The 24036-nt window shown below is 38.6% G+C and overlaps 1 protein-coding gene across 1 annotated transcript in view; it reads right to left on the bottom strand.

Moving 5' to 3' along the window:
* TTC17 (tetratricopeptide repeat domain 17) overlaps positions 1-24036 on the bottom strand; it is a 54458-nt gene that overhangs the window by 4973 nt on the left and 25449 nt on the right. The window contains exons 16-22 of the mRNA XM_054275659.1: positions 22610-22796; positions 6152-6322; positions 5549-5799; positions 4833-4998; positions 2357-2477; positions 1876-2035; positions 1317-1400 (exon numbers count right to left, since the gene is read on the bottom strand). Coding sequence (XP_054131634.1) covers positions 1317-1400; positions 1876-2035; positions 2357-2477; positions 4833-4998; positions 5549-5799; positions 6152-6322; positions 22610-22796 — 1140 coding nt within the window. The remainder of the gene's footprint in view (positions 1-1316; positions 1401-1875; positions 2036-2356; positions 2478-4832; positions 4999-5548; positions 5800-6151; positions 6323-22609; positions 22797-24036) is intronic.

The raw sequence follows: 24036 nt of genomic DNA, 5'->3' as shown, positions 1-24036 counted from the left end.
AAAAGAGCATTAAACTATTTTAAAGCAGCAAAAAGTTTCTGACAACATATATGCAATAGCAAGGTAAATGAGACTGCCAAATGAAACAAATTCCAAGTTCAACATCATTTCCATAGGAACAGAACAGCAGTTAAATAGCTTTCAACAGCAACAGTTTCAGCAGCCACAACAGCTTCTAACAGCTCTCTGATGCTGAGCATCTATATGTGCACACACATTACCCAACATGAAGGAAAAAACTTAGCTAAATTAGCTGATTGGACCTGTAGGCTCCCTGCAGTCACTGGAAAGAGAAAGGATGCCCTGGGATGCGGCTCAGTCCAGAAGCCTGCCAAAGCCCAGTCTCTATCTGGCTGACTCCCATGCCCTGTGTTGCAAAGGAAAATACTGAGAATTCTGTTTCTAATCTCTGCACTAAATATTCAGCTTATTTGGATAAATCTTGGTGTCTGCAGGGGAAACTAGCATCTAAGCAAAAAAACTAGTATACATCTAAAGTGAACAAAAACCTAACTCTTGTAACATGAGTATAAGAGTAATGCCTTTACTTTCAGGGGACTGACAAAGCAATATTGGTAATAATTTCAAAGCACAGCAAGTATCTCTGACAGCTTTAGGTCCAACAGGCTAGGGGCACCAAACTTTTCATCGAGCTCTCTTTTCCATAGTAGTTTGGGATATTGTCCCTACTAGTCGTAAATATAGAATAGCAATCTCTGACATCCTAGGGCTCACAGCTGAGGTCCTTCAGCTAGGAAGCTTGGGTTTCTCTGAGGAGAACCAGAAGTGCAGGCTTGCACATGGTACCACACCTCTGCCTGAACACATCTGACACTTCAGGCCAACACTGCACCAGGCAGAAGCAGGAGGCTGAAACAGGAAGCCCCTTTGAGCTGTCTGACAGCAGCATGCCAGGAGTGTTACTGGAGAGGGGAGACACGGCTTAACTCCACTCTCCATAAGCTCCAAATCAATGTAGCATAAAGAGAAAGAAGAGAGCTGAGAACTGTTGAAATAGTTTAATAAATCAGTAATCAGCAATGCTGCTCACTACAGGGCACAAGAAACACTGGGACATTTGACAAGCTTAGGTTTCAGCAGAGAGATGCAGAAGACACTTGATGGTATAAGCACAGGATATACCTCCACAAAATACCTGTGAGGGCATTACAGATGCTAAACAGACACAAATCCCTAGTCCAAGTACTAATACATTCCTTGAGCAGGATTTCAGACAAACGATTGGAGACCGGATTGACCACTATGCCACTCATGAGCAGTAAGCCCAGACTTCTCATCTTCTCCCTTACACATACCTTTTCCAGAGCTTTGGCTATTCGAGTACCAACTTGTTCTAGTGACTGTGGTGAGTAGTGGTCTTTGCCAAGATTCTGTAGGACCTGTGGAATAGGAAGTAAAAGTACTTAGATGCTGGAACCTGGTAAGAGATGTCACCTTGCTCATTGGTTGCTTTTTTACTGGCATTTTTACAAATGCTGTAACCTGTTTCAACCTAAACACAACTGTCTATCTTGAGCTGATACCATCTATATAACACAGTGCTATAACTCCATGGCACTGAATACTAAGAACACTAGAAATTCTGAATATGCTGAGTTGGACTTTACCTTCACTAACATTCACAAAGAGCTACAAATACAGAGACACTAATGGTGTTTTAGGATTTCCCTCAGGGCAGACTGTAGATGGCTGGGAAAGCATTCTGGTAAAATTTCATGCTGCACTGTTCTTACAGTTTTATCCAGGCATTCACTCACTGAAAGTCACCTCCGGAGACAAGGCACTGAGCTAAATGCACCTTCAATCTGCCACAGTATGGCCACTTTTGTGTGACAGTCTTCAGCTCTGGCATACCTCTTTCAGCTGACTTTCTCCAGTGTAATGCAAGCTGGCCCGACTAGAGACACCTTGCAGATGGTCCAAAGTATGCATACTGGCTGGGAGGTTTGGGTTACAAAGGGGCTCCATGGCTGGTTCCTGCAGCTGTGTGGCAAAATCAATGTGTTCTGTAATGCTACAAATGTCATAAAACAAGTCAAATTAGTTAAAAGAACAGAATAGTCATTAGAAAGCTCTCTAGTGAAAGTAAACTGCCCAGAACCTGGCAGAATCTCATCTGAGTAGCTCAAGAAACAAGAGAAACTGGATCTTTCATCTGCACTTGCACTTTTCAAGACTAATTAATGAAATTCCACATAATGCTTTCAAACTTCTTAGAAATCCTGGAAGTTTTTTCTTACTAACATAAAATCTTCAGTTTACACACACTGAAGACCAAGTAACTGTCCTGCTTTGTGTAAGTAACTTACTTAGGGCTCATATCCAAGATACTCACTCAATGTTTTTAGCAGAAACAGCAAGCCACGTGCTGGCTACAGTTGTAAGCTCTACCCTGCGGAGTTTCAGGCATTCATCAGGACTTGGCCAGCCAAGGCTACGGTAGTCATGCCTTTTTCCTTGAGAAAATAAAACAAAAATAGAAGAAACTTTCTGGAAGGAGAAAGACATTCTACTCCAGTACAATGATTCTTAAAATACTCTATGCCAGTGGATACATCCCCTACATTATAAAAGTTACTGTCTTGCAGGGACATTTCTTTAAGAACGTTCCTGAATCTACATGGACTGAATGGGACTGCTGGCATGCACAGACAGAACCAGACTGTGCACAAGACAGATGAGGAGATGAAGTTTCAAACCTGTTTCATTACACTTTTTCCAAAACTACAGATTAAGAACAATTGCCAATCTTGTTTACAGGTAACGTTGCTACCTAAATGTCCTTAAACCAAATGTGTGAGTCATCATTAATGTTCTACAGCTACAGTTAAAAACTAGTAAAAGTTGACCTGTCTATCTGTTGACAATTTCAGGCAAAAAAACCTGCCAATACTGTTCAATGAGTATTGTTTAAGACAGTCAGTGGCTTTTACCATGTTCTTACACTCAAGATGGAAACCTTCCTGAAACTATTTAACAATTACACTTTAGCTCTCCCACTTTGCAGAGGAGCAAAGCAAGGCAGGGAAAGGTTAAATAACTTGCTTTATGTTAACTAACAGATTACTCAGAGAAACATGAACCTGATCTTCACATCTGAACTAAAGCCTACTGAAATCTTTCCCCCAAATTTGGTAGATACTATATCAAGTCCTAGGAAACTGGCCTGTGTTAAATGTTAGGAAACATTTTCCTCTGGTATCAGAAACATCCAAACTATTTGGAACATAAGAAAAATTCACTATAGCAGTAGATTTGCACAGTGGGAAGCCAAGTTTAACAATATGCCAGTCTATCGAATCAGCTACATAGAGAATATTTCAGTATTTATTTCTAGTTACGTGAAATTTTGCCCATTTGGATGCAATGCCTATTTCTCATCCAAGTTACAGTAAACCACTTTAGCATATTTTGCAAATAATGGAGAAGTCTGCAATACCATGAATTTTAGAAAATATTGTGATAAAAAAGAAATTAATTTCGAGATAAATTAAAAAGAGAAAGAGAAATTTCAAAGGAAAATTATCATCTCCCATCACCACCACTGTGAACTATCCAACTGCATGTTCCTACTGGTGTGAATGGGAAAGGACATAAAGAGATATGGAAATGCTACAGACACAGTTCAGTAGTCTGGGAAGGAGTCAAACACGAGACAGATACCATCATTCCTCTGTTCTACCAAGAACTCCCTAGGTGATCTTCAATTTGTTACTTAAATTTTCATGATTTAGCTCTTGCAAAGAGGATGCCAGCAGACCTTGCCTCACAGGAATGTTGGGAAGACTACTCTACAATTGAGGGATGCTATGTAATAAAGCCACAGAAGTAACCAGAGGGAAAGAAGATATACATTGAGGAAAGGACAGGTGTGTACTACTCACAAATGACAGTCTGTTTGCATGTATTCCTTCCCCCCATTTAAATATTTAACTAAATAACCTACATTTGTCAGTTGCTAAAAAAGGAGATTGTTAAAGATTGAATGTAAAAGCCTTCAAAATGTGAAATCACTTTCCAGGTCATCAAATTGTCAAGAACTAAGATGCACTGTAGAACTTTGCTTACACATCACCCCCACAACATTAAGATTTTAGCTCCATTGAAAGGTAAGTCAAGTAGTAAAGGGATCAATTACTTGGGTTTTATTCTCTGGCACTGTATTAACAGATCATCCTCCAATTACTCTTATTTAACTAGCAAAAACTCCATCTGCCTCTCAAAATCTCACCTATATTGGTGCAAAACCCTTCTCTTCCATGGCCACACTGTTTTGGAAGACAGTTCTAAGTTTTCTCTTGTAATATCACTGAACAATTATAGCAGAACACTTGATTTTTATTTACTTAATTTTTATTAGACTAAGCTTTCAACTCTTTCTCTTTGAGTTGTATGTCTTCTGCTTAGCCAGAAGTCAGAAGTCTTATTCTGCATCCTGATAAACTAACTCCTCTGCTCATTAAGTGTATCAAAAGAGATCACCAAAGTCCCCTCTCTCTTTTACAACTTCTACTTACAATATCTACCTCTTTCATTCTCCACTCTCACCACCTCATCCCCAGAAGTTTTGGAAATTAACCAGAAAGTTTTCATTCAACACATAAAGTTAGGCTTCACTTCATCAAGAAGGTGCTGATGGAAGAGATTTCTTGGTTTTCCATGTACTCATCTAGAAGGGGCATTACACTATGTAGTTTTTGTGATGCTTATTTTCAGTAATAAACCAGTGTAACATAAAGGCTGCAAAGGAAATAAACCATAGTAATACAAAAGCTGCAGATGATTAACTATCTCTAGAAGTTGCAGGTTACCTATTGGTCCAGGAGAAGGTATCTTTGGTCCACTGATCTCTAGAGCAGTTTGGTAAAAGTTTTCATTTTCTGCATTAGCCCCTTCTTCCACATTTCTTCCAACTGGATCCTGAAGATCCAAGCTTTCAACTTTTGGTTTCTTTAAACGTTTGACCTGAAAAGTGATCTACCAAAAGAACAATATTAGCAAGGTTAACAGTAAGAAACACCGTGACTGTTTTGCACTACTTGTTTTAGCCCAATGGACTACTTGTTTTAGCCCAAAGATGTTACAGATGAGATCTTTGTCTCTCTCTATTCCTCCCCATCTCAACTCATTCTCAAAGCCTGCTCCCTTTCACTGCATCACACCATGCAAATCAAGTATGCAACTACTGACCTCCAACACAAGATAAAATCAATTTAACTGCTGAAGAACTCAAAGGCATTTTTCATAATATATTTTACTGGCAACACAATGACAAGAAGGATTCCTGTGTTTTCATGCTAACTAGAACTTTTGGTTAAAATATTTTTTTATTTTTAACTGTGATCAAGAAGTTGGTGATGGATTGAAACTACTTGTTCATTTCACACCAGCCATCAACGACTCTTTTAGGCTCATAGGAGAAGTTCATAGATCTGTATCTCCCAGTACTAAATCCCTTGAACTGTCTTCATCTTTCCCTTGTCCACAACACTTAGTACAAGACTTAGGTAAACTAACTCAAACTTACCCATTCAGCTTCATCATCATCACCACAGTCCCCAAAACAGGAGCTAGCTAGTCCATCCTGAGATCCCTTCTTCAGGACCCGAATTCCCTGCAAGTCCATCCGACGGCCTTTTACCTCCAGTGCCCCTTCAAAAGCTTCCTGAGGCCAAGAATTTTCAAACTCATCCACCAAAGCCAGCATCTCTTCAGACATCTGATCATCTTCTAAACCCTCCATTCCTTCTGAATCATTGCTTTCTGCAGTGACTGTGTCTAAGAGGGAAAACCATAAAAAACCTCAAAAATTATTTCCCTGTGCTTTCACAAATTGTAGAAAAATAATCTTTTTTTCTGTGATCTAACTTTTCCCCTCGCACAAACCAAGTATCACTGACTAGTCACTACACAAAGAGAGAACTAGACAATGCACACCTCCTCATCACAAATAAGCAGCCCTGTTGTGCTTTCAGAAGAATGGTTAAAAGAATGAAACTAGTTTATGGTTACTTACTACTTTATGGACAGAGAGGCGAAAACACAGCTTCTCTGTGGAAAACAGACAGCCCTTCTGAAAAATCTAAAAACAATTTTATTGGCCAGAACTGATTTTGTAAGGCTGACTTACTTTCCAGTCTCAAGAAGGAGGGATCCCTTGCTGAACTCTGAGTAAGGACTTCTGGATCTTCTGTACCTCCTTCAGCGTGTCCTTCTGTCACTGCTGTGGCTGACTCATAGTGGTCATCAAAGTATTTCTCCTTGCCATAACTGCCATCTGTATTTTTCTCATGACAGTGGCCTGAAAGAGAGAAATTTAATGATATACCATGAGAGAAAGCTCCTCCTGGATACAAGTGCAGAAGCTGTATTGTGGAAGCTACCATCTTCTAGTTTTGTGTGGATTTTCTACGTTTTTAACCTATGGATTAAAACAATAATTCTACAAAGTATGAAAGACTTCATTCAGTGATTAAAAACTGATCTGCCCACTGACAAGGGCGATAATGTATAACAGTTACAGGAAACTATGCTATTAGGTATATGCTGTGAACTACTAATGCAAGAAAGACCAGCTACTTTTCAAAGGAAGGTTGCACAGGAGGTGAGAAATTACTGTGTGCTGGTGCCCACTCCAATGAACACTCCCAAGACACGTTTTAGTGACAATACACCATATGAGGTGTTTGCCTGACACATGACTTTTCACTTAAGAGACCACAGTGGTCACCATGCTTGAGAAAAGAGACAAGGCAGACTGATCTGGGAATGCCAGGCTGACCTTCTACGCCAGCAAGAGACAGCATGTTGGTACAACCAGCTCATGAAATAGACAAAAGTTAAGAGCACTAATCTGTGCAAAAAATCAGAAGTTTATGCAGCTTAAAATTAAACATCTATAATTCTGTGCTCAGGTTACAAGTTCACATTGCACCAAATGCAAAGATCCAGGAGTAACACTGGAAAGAATCCAAATGTAGAGTCAGTAATAAGCAGAAATAAAAAAGGGTACACTTGCAACAGTAGCCTTTGAGCATCCTTTAGTGCCATATAAGCATTTAGACACTTTAAAGGGTGACCACCTTTGTAACAACACTTTTGATAATAAGTACATTTTAACTACAAATCTCCAATTTTTTAATACTAATTACTTTCCACGGCCAGAGGCGCTTAGGGAATACAGCTAATGATGCCATTCTCCACATGTGTGAGAGGCTGGGAACTGCCCTGAACCCCAAGGTGCAGCTGTGGGGCTGAGACACAGACATGTACACAGCTACTGCTTTAGAACCCTTCCTTCCTTTATTTCAATCACTTGTGAGCGAAAACAGTATACGTGAACAAATTAATTAAGAAGCCCACAGCTGAATAAAAGCATTAGAGATTATCAAGTACATTCTCCATTCTGCCCTCTCTGAGTGCAAACTGTATTTCTCCATGCATATGGGAAGCATTATTTTTTTCAACCAGAAGCATAAAATAACAAGAACGTGAATAAAGTAGATCAGTGAGCTCTTTCTATTTCACACAATGATCCTATGGTACAACGGAAAATTCTAGGTTTTACACCATCATCAGGCCAGTGGGATGTGAGGATGGCTCTAACTCTCACATAAGGGTAACTTGTTCCAGTGCTTCTCTGCAAAGTGAAACTACAGCTTTTAGCTCTCTGCTTCTCCACCTGGGAGGAGAAACAAACCAGTATTTTCTCTGTGTGAGTGACCGAAATCAAACAAACTAAACCAGATTTATAAATTTTTTGGGAAAACTATTTCTTGTCCTACCTCTTCTGCTGTATGTAAGAAAACAAACAAAGAGTAAGTATATAAACCAGAAGTAGTTAACTTCATAAACTCTTCTAATATCTCCCATCCACTTATATTCAACCTTTCCTACTCTATCAGTCATTGATTCTTTCTTCAGTCCCCAGCCCACCTCTCCCATACTGCTAAGAAAAACGAATCGGTTTCATATAAAAAAAAAAAGAAGAAAAAGATAAAACAAGCACTTCAATATATGGAGAGCCTCACGTTTAGTCATGACAAATGGTGCACACAGAACACTTAAGCTGTCCCCACCTGACATCAACCCAGCCTGATTTCAATGCAAGTCAGGTGCTTAGAAATGTGATGGCCACAATTCCCTTGGCTGAAGATCCACTCATCATTAGTATAAAGAAAGAAGCAGAGGGGCTCAAACCTAGATAACTATTTTTAATTGAAATAAAAATGCCAAAAAGGATTAAAAAAGCTGGAAAGCACAAGCAGAAGGAAAAAAAATGATGGTACTTAAAATCCTACTTAACACCAACTCTGTTAACATTAATTTACAAACACTGACAGCTAAAAACAGGCTAGATGATTGTGCTGGCTTTCTTGGGATCTGAGAGCTGCTATATATAGAAACCTGAGTGACCTAATTTTTTCAAATTGCTGCTTTCAGTTATCTGATATTGCTGGAGACAAAAACACTAGTTGAAAAACCAATGGAAGTTGAAAATCTCTAGTGAGTGAATCATGAAGCTGGTGGTACTGAAACACTGCAAGTCAGAACTTCACAGCTTCTGTCAACCAGAAGCTTGAAACCCACCAGGAAGTCCAGGGGGGAAGAGTGTGAGACCAGCAAGGGAACAACACAGCCCCAGACTCCAGGCACAGTCTCTGTAGAACTTTGGTCGGATCACTGCAATACTTACAGCATCTCTGTTATGTGAAGGACAAAAGTGACCACTGACCTAAAAATGCCCAGCTATTTATTATTACTATTTCCCATATATTCTGGCTGTCTTAGTCTGCACATGTGAGTTTTAGGTGTAAACTCCTGACAGAGTGACATTACAAAACTTGGAAGTCTAAAATTTCTACATTGTACTTGGTAAGTTCAGCTTACTTCACCTTGAAAATTTACTAGAGAAGGATCACTTTCTTGCTCATTTATTTTCTGAGAGCAGCTGTTGTCACTCTTCCCATTGCTTCTGTAGAGCTAAGAAAGCTCAGAGGGAAGAGGATCAGAGTTCTGCCTTACCTTATGTATTATGAGACCTAGCTACTAAATTCCAGACAGTGAAACAAAAATCAAACTGATGATACAAACAAGCGTCTGGGCCTTTGTTTAAGTGATGCAAATAACACAAACAGTCTGTACCAGGTTCATGTAGAAATTGGCAGAAAAACCCACACAATAGTTCCTAATTTACAAAGGAAATCTTCTGTAGAAAAAGCAAATACAAACTCTGTATTTGAGACTGAAGCCTTGAGACCTTGGAGATTAAAAGCAGAACACAGTATTGTTTATTAAAGGACTCTATTCCCATACTGTTATAACTTGTAAATTTTTCGGCCAATGTGAACACACTTGTGCAGCACAAACCAAACTTAGCACAAACCAAACTTTAAACATAGGAAAGATTTGCTGGATTATCCATCCCATTTAATATCAACCACCTTAATGATTTTCAGGACTCCTCTCAAACGTCCACTGAAGCTGTGGCAACTACTGCAGTTGGTAGGGCAGAAAAAACCCAGAGAAAAAGTTAGACTTGAGTTCTTTAGGAATGGAGTGAACTCTTAAGCTGAACTCCACCTAGCATAAGGAGGGAAGCACCCAGAGTGCTGTCATCTGTCATAGGGAAGGAGAAATATTAGGAGGGAGAAGCGATGCAGTAACTGGAGGTTAAGAGCTGCTCCATCTATGAATGGGTAACAAATACTTATTCTGAGCCATATTTAATGTTGTCCATTTCTCAGAAAAGTCACACCTGGAAACCATTATGAACTCTCCTCATTACATATGAACTTTTCTGGTGCTACGTGCTGGTTTTTTTTTTGTCTAAGAGCAAATTTCTGTCAATTTAGGTGATCCCGGATGCTCAGACTGAAAGCCACTCACCTAAGGCAAGGAAAGAAACGTGGAAAGTGCAGAAAAGAGGAAAGATGAACAAACAACACCCCCAGAGTATCACACAGAAGTGGTGCACCTTGAGTAAGTTCTTCAAAGTAATCAAATCTCACCATTAAATTAGGCACTGTTTGTTCTAAAAATGTAAATTAACTGCCACTGTAGTTGTTTGTTTCTTGAGGTATATCTGGTAGAGAGAATGAGGCCTCATTAAATATTTTCACTGTTTGATTCTTATATACCAACTAAAGATACGTGATTTGGTGTCATCAATAGCATTAGAAATAAAAAGTAAAATTATCTCCAAGTGTCTTTGGTCAGCACAAAATTTTTACTGACATTTAGCTCTTTGTCAGGGTAGAACCTGCAAAAAAAAAGGTATTCCTAACTCCACCACCTATGTTCCAACATCCTAGGTTTATGAAAATTATTGGGTCCTAACTTCTAATGTTATACAGACTAGTTCCCTTAATTTTTTGGTACATATTTAGAAATTACAGTGGCAGAATAATGCCTCAGAACTAAAACTCAAGTAATTTTAAATTTAGGTACTGTTTTTTCTTTCCCTACTGTTTGTAATAAACAGAGCTGCATTATCACCTGAATTATTACAAGAGTCAAGGACTGTTGCTGTAGTCAGTGACTTGCATTAGGTTAGGCAAAAATGCACGTTATCTGGAGCTATGTGTCACTTAAATAATTTGCCTCTTTATGGGTAAACACAGCCAAGAGAGAATTGCACCTAATACAGATGTAAGTCAGCCTAATACCGGAGTTGTCAGAGTAGAGAACAAACTGAAACCAAGCTGCTAACACAAGTTATTAACTCCATACTTATTTTTTATGAATGCTTAAAACTAGTATTCCCCACAGCAAAATTCAGTAAAGACAGGTCTTTTTTTTTTCTTTCTACAGCAGGAATGACATATCACTGAGCTCAATGGAAATAAGTTTCAATCCCTACATGCAGATGAACAGACTCATCTACAGACATCTCAGCATCAATAAGGAGTCTTCTCTTTACTTTTGCACTGCTCACACAGATGCAGAGACACATAAGTAAAAGGGGGTGGTGTATTACCACTTTACATATGAGAACGGGCAATGATGCTGCTTAGAGGTCACGTGAAAAATCTTGGTGTGCTCACTACCTGAGTGACATATATTTACAATTAGGCTAAAATATATTCATTACAGAAATTAAACTGAGACTCAGCACATTGTCACCCATCACTTTTATAGAACCAGTCTTGTTCAGTGCTTTATGTCACAGGCAATATCATTTCCCAAGGTTTACAAAAATAATCTAGAATGAGAGAATTCACCTACCAGAACCTTTTGTGGATCTAGAACTACGGGGATCTCATTCATCAACACCTGGGATGAACACCCTAAGAGTGCTCTTAGCACCCTAAGAGCACCCTAAGAACTGTCTCACTTTCTGTACCACAGTGGCTCTGTTGATCAACAAGCCAGGCAGTGTCACAGGGAAGTGCTGTTTGGGAGACCATTCTCTAGACAACACAAAAACATGAACTTTGACTTTCCTGGCAACGTTAACACTAGTGATTAACACACTGCATACTCTAATTACCCTGATCCTTCAAGGTGAATGTGGTAATTTCCTAAAGATCTTCTGAGACATTAACAGCAACCATGTTATTCCAATCACATATAAACACATATTTGATTGCAACGCATTTGCTAAGGGAAAAAATCCAAGCCACTTATTTTGACACGAGTTTTAAAAGCAGTAGGATGAGCAGTAACTACAGGAGAGATCTACCTTTAGCAGCTCTTGCTGCTCTGCTCACCTTAATAATAAATTAACATGGTTTTATTTAGATTTTGCTCTAAAATTAATGCAGTCCTTTTCTTACTGTTTTAATGAAAAAAACCCCACATGTTTGTACTTCAAAATGAATCCCATGATTGAGCTCTGAAAGCAGAAACTGCAGAACACTTAGGACTAGAGAGGATTGCCATTAGAAATGTTACACAAAGGTCACAGGCCATAACTGCTGAACTGCACAACAGTGCTGCAATAAAACTCCAGAAGCAATACCAATGGAATTTGTTGCTTTCCACACACACAAGCATAAAACAACAACCTACAAGAATGTCCACTTAATTTTTAGTGAAAAATGATCACCAAATGGTAACACAGCAGGTGAATAAAAGAAGAAAACTAGAAGTTTCAATTAGAATTAGCTGGTTGTGCAATACTGACCTGTGAATGTTTGCTAGGTCTGTATTTAGTTCAAGAGAAATACCCCAGATCTACCACACAATCACTGTGATTTCAGCCACCCACGATTCAGCTCCACAACAGTAACACCAGTGGAGCTCCAGTGCCTTTTACAGTTGCAACACACTGGATAAACCACTAAAAAGATGTCTCTACTACCCACATATCATCATAGATTCTATTCTGGATAACAAAAGACAGATGGCAGTAAGTTCCTACTCTGATGAAGGTCAGTATTCATATGGGTACTGGAAAAGAATGAGGAGTGTAATGCCCAAATTCTGAACTAAGCTTTTAATGTGTTTTCTCCCTACACACAAACACTATTTGTTAATTTTTAGCTTTTTCCTTTAATATAAATCCTCCTTTAAAAAATCAGAATTTACAGGACAAAACCAAACATTTTCAAAGGACAGGACAAACTGCCGATTGAAAATGTGAAGTATTGAAAACAAATAATGAAAAGCAAAATTAAGTTGACTTTCACAAATTCCTCCCTTTGATAGCCAGTGGTCCTTCTTCAAAGATGATGAGAGGTATGCTCATAAAGGAATAGCCAAAGAAAATACTACATAAAAAAGCTTTCATTTGATGCATAGCAAAAAACAGGATGATAATTTATGCCATCAAAATTTAGACCAAAGCACATAAAATGAAGCATAGAAAAGTTCCTTCTTTTTTATTATTTATTCCAACAACAGTTTTCCAGTTAAAAGGTTTACATGGTAAAACTGTTCTCATTTGCGGGAAGTTTTAAAATCTGATTTGTAGCAAAATAGCTGCTTCTAAATTGGTTATCTATTTGTTTCAGCACAGCAGTTCTGATTAAACCTTTCAAAACATACAAATGCCAACAATACATAACCAGATTTCTTGATCATATTGAGAGAAACACCTCACCACTGTGTAACAGACCAGTCCCTGATGAACAGATACAAAAATTTTCCTCATGAAATATAAAAAAGTGATAAATAAAACATGGGAAAAAATTAAAGAGAAAGACAAACCCATTTAAAATAGAACATAATGTAGTTTAATAAGGGACATGCTTGCAAAACATCCTGAGGAATTCAGCAGGCTACTCTATAGCAGAGTAGAAAATATCAATCTTCCTCCCAGTATCACAGAGGGGAAAATCAAAAAGTCTGATTACCTACAGCCTTCTCTTTCCACCTACTAAAATAGGAACTTATTTTTTTCATGATGCACATGTATAAGCAGAAACTTACTCTATGATGCCAGGAATAGGGCATAAAACATAAAAACATCTAAATATCTATATGTAGACTGTCCCCCACCCACCCCTTCCCCCAGTCCAGTCAGTGAATAAAAGAAGACTGGAAAATGTCTCTTTCAGAGGACTCTGTTTCTATGTATACAGAAGAAAAGCAAGTAGCCTTCCAGTCTGAATTTCAGTCTGTGCCTCAAGGATAATGATTTTTTCTGCTTGTTTGTTTTGGGGAAAGAGAGAAAAAAAGCCAAGAGAAATAAGCACATAAAAGCTCTGAAGACAAGGGCTTGTCCTCAGTGACTTCTCCCTGGGCCAGATTTTTTACTGTAGGTAAGAAAATAGTTACCTATTAATTTCTTAACAATAAATACTCACCCAGTATTTCCAAGATAAGGCTTGCTGTGAATATTAAATTACTACTATTTACATCCCTGTACAAAACACCATTCTGAAATCAGTTTATGATTAAGCAAAAGACAATTCTTAGTTTAAGTATCACTAGCATAAGCAAAGCCTACAGTGGCCTTTTTTTGAGCTTTCTAATCTTTCCTCTTTTCCACATATTTGTTATACTAGGCATCACATATTTTGTAGATCTTGTTAGATCCTAAGTATCTATGAACTCAAGTTTAAAAAGGACTCTAGGTACAATGGTAACATTCTACCGAGAAATGCCATCATACAGTTGAACTCTACAAGAGTTAGTAACTCCACCATGGGTTATTGTTAGCTTCCCACTTTTCTGAATGCATATGTCTTGATAACCACTTTTAAACAACATACCACAGGGACCTGATTACATGTTTTTTATTCAGATAAGCTATTTTGATAGGCTGTATTTATGTCTATCTGTATATCTCTTCACTAGGTTATACTGCCCAGCAAGAACAGATTCATAGTCAGACTTGATCCATGACAATTCATAGATTTGTTTGGAATAGATATTCATGCAACTGCTCCTCCTAACTGGACGCCAAACCAGAGCTACTGACACACCCAAAGAGCACACCAGTGTTAACTCCCAGGTAGGCCTGTCCCTTACTAATCTAAGAGAGCTTTCAAGTGCTTGGCAGTTTGCCTGTCAGGACACATTCTACACAAATCCATTAAAAAGCAGAACTGTTCTGAAAACAGGATAAAAAAATTCTGGTTTGACTACAGCATCCCAGAAATCCCATTTCCGGTCAAACCACCACACCTGGTTTGATGGTTCTGATGATCAAGATTAGCCTTAAGTAAGGAATACCTGCAGAAGGTTATGCTGGATGAGAATACTGCCAACCACTCTAGATTAGAATTCAACAAGAAAACACTCTCCTCACACAGCCAGAACAGTACAAAGCCATAGAATAGTTACTGCAGAAAGACTAAAAATTTTTGCAAGAATGTCCTTTCTCCCCAAAATAGTTACAACATTCAAGCAGCTTCAATTTTTTCCTCTAGGGAAATGCTGAACTGTCCTAGTTTCAGTCTCCAGTAGCCAGAACAGATGATAGATTTAAAGCTTTGAGGACAGTCAGAGCACAACACAAACTCACATGAACCAGGCAACCAACCTTAAAAGGAGAAAACAAATCAATAAAGCAGACAGATCAGGGGTAGTTAAGTGCCTGGCACTCCGTGGCTCAGCGTGCAGTGCTCATTTTAATCTGAGCACATGGCATTGCTGCTTCCAGACAACCTCCACATGACTCATTACAGGCTGAGGCCACACATCACCACTTTACAAGTTCTCAGATTTAGGCCAAGTGAATACAGCCTTCAAGGTCTCGGCCAGCTGCTAATGATACTAAACTACACATTGTCACTTTCCCATATGTGGTTCTTTTCTCTTCTAAACATGCTTTAACCAACTCACTAATTCAGTGTGTACAGTTCAACTATAAACATGTTTGTGAAACCACATCTCCCTGCAGATGTAGCTGGGGAATTACTATTCCTCCTAAAAAGGCTGCTGAACATATGCAGTTGTTGGAACTCTTTAAATAGGTCCAGCTCTAGGTGGTGCATCCAGTTAAGGTTCAGTAAGAAATTTTAGCAGCTACACATAAGTAACTGCCACTGGCAAAGAAAGCCTCTCAGAGAGGAAGACAAAGTCACAAATTTGTCATTTTCTCTACATTCTTGTCATAGAAAAGCACCACACACACTGCAGAGTAATGGTAATATATCTGATAACTGAAGGCATCAGCTTTTGAAAACTTAGTTGGAGAGGGAATCTTTTCCCTTTGAGCAATGTCTGATGTTTCTCCTCCTCCTACATGAACATGTAGCTATTGCTCAAGTAAAGGAAAGATCCAGGTAACATGAAGAAAAGTCTTTTGCACTGCAAAGGCAGATAAAAATGGGAAATGTAATATTATATTTAATTTAATACTGTACTGCTTTTTCTTCATACTTAATGGTTTTGCATCAGTAAACTCTCACTGAATTCTCCCACAGTCCTAAATTCCCTTCCACGGTGCAATTCTCATTCCCTCAGTTACTACATACAAATGCCAACAACAGCAGCTGAGGCCATAATTTTCTCTTCTCTTCTCTCCTCTGCTAGCCAATGGCCTTCTGATCTTGGGAAAAGACAGAATGGAAACAGAACACTAAATATTGCAGGTGTACCATTCTTAAAAGAGCATGATACAAAGTGAGACTGATGGCTGCTGGGAGAAGCTGTCAGGTACGCTGCCATGCAGGAAAGAAGCAGGCCATGTGTGTAGGACAGCAAGGCATACTCTGCATGATGAAAGAAGCTGCAGAACAAACTCAATCATTAGTGTATTTAACACATGCAAAAGAGAATGACATTTGAACAACATGGATGTACTTAAGGAATCATGCATTGTTTACAGAAACCTTTAAGATTCTCAATGGCTTTCCAGCAAGCAGCAGCTTGGAAGCAATGTGCACAAGCAGTGGGTGCACAGCCTTGGGGTACTGGTGTAGCTAAAAATACCATGTTTAACATAGTAACACATTCTTTCATTTTTCAATTTAAGAATCTCTTCTATACATCCTTTCTATAGTTTTGACAAGAAAAATACATGGAAAGAGAAGACAGGTTTCAATGAGCTTGGCACAGCAGTATTAGGGCAAGGTCATTCACCTTCAACTTCCTTCAGACACTAAATGAAGACTTTTCAGGGAAAAGTATGATTTAAAAATCAGGCTCCAAGGAATGAAAAGTACCAAGAAGCCTGCATCTGGTCAACTATCTTCAAGATCACATCAATATTCTCAATATTCTAATACTGCTGCAAAAGTGGAGTGTGGGAACTGCTTCTTCCCTTATTGAGCTAGTAGTGCAGAAACAGTAGCAAATAACCTCCAAAATAACTCAGTCACATTATTCACACAGAGCACATTCTCACGTGGATTTCTCCAAGATCTTCCACTCAGAAGCACATCTGACATTTCCCAACACCCTTGCTCCCCAGGGATGTTGGATTCCACCAGAACAAAGAGCAGACATTATTCTCCATATCACCCACCTGCCTGTATTCTGCAAGATGTTTCCACTCTACACAAGTACAATTTAACCTCCTCTTACTCTTTTATCACTAGAGCCCAAATATGGTGATCTAGAGCCCACCTGTGTGCCACCCACCAGATCTTTCAGATGGACAGTCACTGTACGATCCTCAATGACAGAGATGCTCGGCTGCCAGAGGGAACAAGAATCCAGCTTGATTTTCAGATTCCAGGTGGAACTTGCAGGGTGAACAACAGGCACGTGGGTGCACTCCTGTGCATGTATGGGCCACCAATGAACAACTGAGTATTTCACTTCAAAGGATAACAATGACCTTAGAACAGCCCCTGTTTCACACAGAACCCACTTTCTCCATGCTGCTGCTACATGACCAAGGCAAATTATTGCCCTGATGTGTTTCTGAGAGCTCTGACAAGCTGTTCATGTGCTTCACAGAATTCTGCTTGTTGTTTAAATACCCTGCTGGTGTTGACTCTTCTGTTTTCATACAGATGAACTTTATCATAAGGCAAGAGAGAGAGCAACAGAGAAACAAATGGTCACCCAAAGATCCCACCCCTTTTGCAAACTCTAAGATAAGTAAGAGTAGATGCAATATTCTCAATAAGGTTCAGAAGCACTCATGAATTTTGCCTTCTAATATGCAAATGAAGGTGAGAAAAAGCTGAATTTTACACATACAGAAGAGCTCCAAGAGTGAACACCTCAGGGGATGCTTATTCCGTTAACATTAATGTAACACCATTAACACTGTGTGATAAGTGTTAATGTGATAAGCATTCCTTGGACAAACAAGATAGAGCAGCTGGACAAGGAGGAAACTACTTTTACAATAAAAATGTCTAATGGGACCTCATTCTATAGGAAATGGAACAAAAATGTAGCTGTTGCTGGGACTATCAAGTCAGTCATAACTAGTAGGGAATAACTAAGGGAAAGGTGCATTTTAAAATGCAAAGTATTTCACATTCCTGTGTCTTAACATACTACTGAAAAGAAAATGATGTTATACTTTTGCTTAATGTTTGTGTATCCCCAGTGACTAAAGGGACCTGAGTTGATTGCAGCTGTCAAACTAGTGTCAGATGCCTGCTTAAACTGGGATGTTGATTTAAGGAAGTTATTTAATCTGTCATAAGCTGACTATTAGAGTTTCAAGTAGAGATTCTCCTTTCAGGTCAACCTCTCCCCTTCGGGTCAATTTGCTTAAAGGTATAAGCTTATTAACTTTAACTAACTTGTAAGAACCTAAGTGCTGAAGGATAAAGGGAAATCCACATACATATAAGCTGAAGCACCTTTTCCATGTTTTATTTTAAGGGGAAATAGACGGAATAAACCAGGAGTTTTGATTTCACGTGGCACGGAGTATTGGTACCACAAGAGGGCACTAAAGGCACGCCTAAAGCGGATCCCCATTACAGAATTCGCTCTGAGGAAGGAGGATGAACTGCTCACACACACACACACACTCCGTCTACACACAGGGATTCAGGTTTCTCGGTGGCATACACATACATTCATTATGAACTCACACTCCTTCGACTTTTCAAAGAGCAGCACAAAGCCTTTTGTAAAAGCACTATCCTGCCAAGGATGAAAGACAGTAAGACTTGAACTTGAAGCTTGAAACGAGTTATGTTTCATGTTTTGAATAGCATCAGTCTGTTAATAAGATTTTGAATTTTGGTCTTGTCTGAAAGAATGTGAAATGTATGAGCTCACAAACAAATGGAACTGTGAGACAGAGATAGATGCTTAGTCTGATAAAAATATTTTGAGTACAAATGACTTCTGTTTGCCCAGGCAACAATTCTGTTTACACACAGAAAGAAAAGTCTTATCCAACAGCAACTAACAAATCAGTATGTTTCAATAGCCAGCTGACCATCACACTAAAAATATGGTTCTCATATTCTGTAATCTTTGTAATAAGGCTTGGCAACATCTGAATGCTTACATCAGCCAGTGAACTGCCACAGGAACAATCCCATAGCTGGATAGTCATCTTAATACCCGATAAAAGCTACTTGCAATATTTTAAGCCGTAAGTGTTCAAGACAAATCTCAGCAATGCACCACTTAGCACCAGACAAAAATGATGCTGGCTTTCTCTGCTGGCTTAATAAGCAGCCCAAATATTTAATTTCTGCACCTTTGAGAGTGTCCCTGTTTTTCACATTAAGCTTTTTACACTTGTTAACACACATCTCTTGGTCTCCTGTTACCTGTGTGTCAGACATGGGTGCTGAAGTTATCTGTCAAGCAACACAAAGTTTCTTTACCTGCTTCAGGAACTGACTCACCAGTGACCTAACAGCTGATGTGGCAGCACCCTTAACACCGCCAAGTCACCTCTAGAAGGATCACCACAGGATAATGCTGGAAAAATGAAGTCTTCCAACTGTTTTCTCAGTTATTTGAGAGTAAGGCACTGTGTGGGTTCTTGCTGTATATCTCATCTATATTAGATACAATTGCTTGAACTCCTGCAGCTGTCTAAAATACATGTCACAGGTAACAGGGTTGGAATAATACTGGACACTTCACACATGTCCTCCATAAAAAACCCCACCAAAAACCTCTGCGGTTTTGGAAATTCTTCTACAATGAAAAAACCGTTTATATAAACATGAATACAGGAGACAAAAGTTAAATTGAAAAGTGTTGGTCTGAGATTTTAAATTCTCATTCTCATGCACATGATGAGACTTGGATTTGAAATATAAATTATCTCTATCAGAAGTAAGTTACTAAAAAACAGTACCAGACAGCAGTACAGACAGGAAAACATAAGCAAGCATCCAAAAACTCGGCGTTAGTCTGTCACACTTCCAACGTCCTGTGCTAATAGCAAACGTCCCGACATGCTTGAGAAAATGCCTATTTCACTTATTTGAAATAAACACCAAGCACATACTGTAATCAAAAATCAGTCCATGAATTCAGATTTTTGATCCCATATTCCATCTCATGCTAGCATATAATTCCCACTGACCATTTGCTGGATTCTGCCAATGGCTCACGGCAGCAGAGCAAGGAATTCCGTGTCTCGCTACTCAGTTCAGTTTTCATGAACAGAGGCTTTTGACAGGCGAAGCAAAAACACAGCTACCACATGGGCCTACAACCCAAAGCACAGGAAGCCTACTGCTGTTACTTTCAGAAATACTGAAAGAATGCTCACCAAAACAAGATATTAAACCAGAGAAACATCTCACAATCCAAATTCTTGGTACATTTTTTCAGTATATCGATCTCAAAGGATACAAATAATTTATGACATGCCATCAAGTGAATAATAACAACCTCTTTTCAACTGTTTTCCTCGGACTGAAGGAGCAATAGAAGACTCCCAAAGTTTCAGGATACTTTTAAGAGCAAAATATGATTTCTGAGTACACATTCTTGAAATCATTCTGGTTTTGGAGATTTTACCTCACTTTCATATAGCCTGTCAAGGTTTCTCTGGAGTCAGTTGAAGTTTACAGGGGGGGAAAAATATTTACTCAAGCCGTATGCAAATAAGATAGGTAAATCTACTTTTCAATGTTTAAATTTTGAGTTTGGACTTAAACCACAAATCATCATCAAGGCTGAATTAACCAATATGTTTATCTTACATTCACTCAAGAATGCACAAAGAAATTTACGCTATTTGTCAGCTTTATATTTTCAGGTTTCTTGCACTAAACCAAAGATCTAATAAATAATAACAAAAAATAAATATTAAGAAAAGTCCTAGAAAAAGGCAAATAATATAAATACAGAGTAAAATACTTAAATAATGGAATAGTGAAATTTAATGACTACATTAACATGCTAAGGCATATTCTGCTCCTTGTTGATTTAGCAGCTTCACAAATTCCTTATTGACCAGATCTCAGCTCCAATGTACCAGATGAATATATTCAGGCTCACTTTGATAACCAGTGGCCAAGCTGGCAAAAAAAGGCAAGATAACATTGTTCTCTTAAGCACTTTTGAGATGGGTTTTCCCTCACATTCAAGAAACACAAATGTCCTAAACAGTATATGTTGTAACAGCTGACCTCAGAATGAACACCCTGGATCAGGAACCAATGCAAGCAGAAGCCAAAAATCAAGCAAACTACATTATGCCAAGTTGAAGGAAGAAAAGCATTTAAAACAAAAGATGTCAAAGATAACTTTGGAGTTCAGATACAACCACTGCACGTTTCTGTTTAAGTTCTGTGAATATACTTTTAAATTGCTTTCTGCTTAACTTCAAAACAGAGTAGCTATGACTAAAGTTTGACTGGAATAACTTTAACATTCTGAGTTTTTAAAAGACCTTAATTGGCAGTAAACAAACACTGTTTTGTTTTTCTTTTTAGAAGAATGTGTCTCTTGTGATGAAATGTGCAAGTTCCATTACTGCTTACAGTATCTTCTAGGATTTTTTTAAGGGCAATCTGAAGTTAAGAGATTCATTGTCAGGTGCCAGCACAGGAGTTGACATTGTGGATATCAGCATGAGATCCATCAGCTGGGCTGCTACACCATTCACTGCAGCCCACGCAGCCAAACAGCACTCAATTCTCTGCACAGCTGATGGGCTCTCAATCACAGCAAAGTGCACAGGGCCATAAACAGTACTATTATTTGAATGGCACAGTCCTGGAATTTCACTTACAATGGTATCATCCGTATTGTACCAGGACACAGGATGGCCTCTAGTCAGTGTTTAGACAGCACAACTCCAGATGCTAAATCAGAGGAAGTTTCTCCCTGCCTCTACACTTTTAAATTTTAGAGAGGGAGAGGGAATTTTAAAAAACCCTCAGGGGGAAGTCCTAGGAATGCTAAAAATCACAAGCATTTCTGTAGTGAGGTTTACACCAAAAATAAAGAAAATATTAGATGGAAAGTTACCTGAGTAACAATCTGAGACAAAAGGGATTAGAAAATATATTAATAAATAGTCTTCAAGGATGCTCATGAGTGTCACATCGGCCATATTCAAGTACAGACAAAGTACTGAATATACTCAGTAGGACTGAATAAAATGAAAGAATCCACCTCCAAAAACTATTATTTTTAAAAAATATAAGTAGTCATTAATGACAATAAATAATTCAGTTGAAAATATTTACAAATTTTTTGGGGGGAGAGATTGGATTCTAGTTCATTCTTACAGATTTTTGGAGTGTTAAGAGCAATGATCTTGGCCTCATACAAACAATATAATGCTGACAACAAGACAGTCTATTCCTTGAAGACTGAACTCTAGAAAATGACAACCAAAGTACTGAACACACTGAAAGGATATGAATTCAAACTAAACTGCCCTTCATCAAATTCTTCAGCTTTAAGGAAACAAATCCAGCTGACTATAAAACCTGAAGGGATGTACAAAGGGGCTGTTGAGTAGCCTAGAAGTAGATGTGCCCTTTCATAAATACTGAATCCAGCATTCCATGTTAACCAGTAAGAGATATTGGTGGTGCTGTTAAGGTATTACTGACAGTCAGGAATTAATTTGCACTCAGTGGAAGCCCTCTAGATATTCAAGAAGTCATCCTCAAGCAATTATTTAATGGACTGTAACTTTTCCATTAAAAGCAATGTCTCAACCTTGATCCTTAAAGGTAGAAAGCACTGTGAAGCCAAAGGGTGGAAACTTGGGGAAAAATAAAATCGCCAACACCCAAGGCAAACAGACATTATTTCACTTGTGGTCCGCCTTTCAGCAGTTGCTTACCACTGCACACAGAAGAGGTGATGTTGTAGAGGAAAGGATAAAACTGCAGACAGCGGATCATCTTCAGGCTGCTTTCACACTCCAAGCACTTGGCTGTCAAATCCAGTGCATGTCTGAAGGCCTGCAGTGCTCCACTGATGTTGTTCTGAGCCAGGTATGCATTTCCTAGGCTCAGAAAAGTCAGGGGCTGTGAATACAAAAGCAACACACTGCAGCATAAGTATGCTCACTGTTTTAAGATTGAAGCCAACTAGGAAATACCCTTGTCAAGTCACACCCTCATAAATTTGGTGGGAAAGAATTTAGAAAACTTCCTAAACAGGCACTGCCTATTCTTACAATGGAAAACTAACAGACTGATGCATTGGTGGTAACCAAAAGCTGTTTTGCCACAGGGTTGTGTTAAGAGTTCCATCTTTCCACAACAAAAAACAGCTGTTAAATACACACAGATTGAAATGAAGCTTTAAGTACTTACTTACTAACCATCAGAAACATAATGCTTACTGCAGAGAATGCCACAGGACTAAACTGAAATGTGCAAATTAGGCAATTTAGAATCATTAAAAGTTCACAAAAAATTAAAATATCACTAGTGTTCTAGCAGGGCACAGATGCATTGCATTCGCCAAGAGTGTTCAGATTTACCTCAGAAAAGCTAGGTTAGTGAAAACACCAATGTCACACTAGCCTAGGGGTACACATTTATGCCTTTTAAATCTTTGTAAAACATTATTTTTGTCTACTGCTTTTGGCTACTATCTCTAAAATATGTATTTTTTTGAAAAGTAAAGATTATAAACACCTTTTTCACTGGGTAGAAGTCAACACTTTGTTACAGGCACAGAGGAAAGCATTACATTTATGGGTTGACTGAAAAGTCTTTCACTTGGGCAAAGTAATTTGCTGCAGTTACCAATACGCTGCTAGAATAAAGACTACAGTATTATAATTTAAGCAGTCATTTTCCCCACTGAAACAGTTTTTACATTCATTATCTAAAAATGTGAAGACCGAGCAGTAGCTGAAGATTTTTCCAACTCAGCTTGCATTAATAATCAGTATTCAGTAAAGTGTGCAAGCTGAGCAACAGGATTTTTTTTCTTTTTAAGAGCTTTTGTTGATGGAGCACATCTTTTATTCCCAGTAGCTGTAATTAATTTTAACTTGTATTTACTTTCCATTATATTCCAGGAAATACCATTCAAGTGCAATGCCTCCTGCTAGTTTTTCTGGTACAATAGGTATTACAGGACTGAGTACACTTGAAAAAAACACGAGCAGGTATTACTGTAACGAGGCAGCAATTACAAGTATTTTTCAAGAAAAGCCCTACTCACACAGCATGGTCCTGAGGATTCCTAGGTTTCTCCCCTCCAAGCCTGTGTTTTCATATGTTCTTCTTAAGGCACATCAATCAAGAATAG

The sequence above is a fragment of the Melozone crissalis genome, unplaced genomic scaffold (assembly GCF_028551555.1).
Source record: "Melozone crissalis strain CALT ecotype California unplaced genomic scaffold, PUWL_Pcris_2 ptg000018l_1, whole genome shotgun sequence".
Taxonomy (NCBI): Eukaryota; Metazoa; Chordata; class Aves; order Passeriformes; family Passerellidae; genus Melozone; species Melozone crissalis.
Note: the sequence above shows the minus strand (reverse complement) of the source record. Positions and strands in the feature narration are given on the sequence as shown.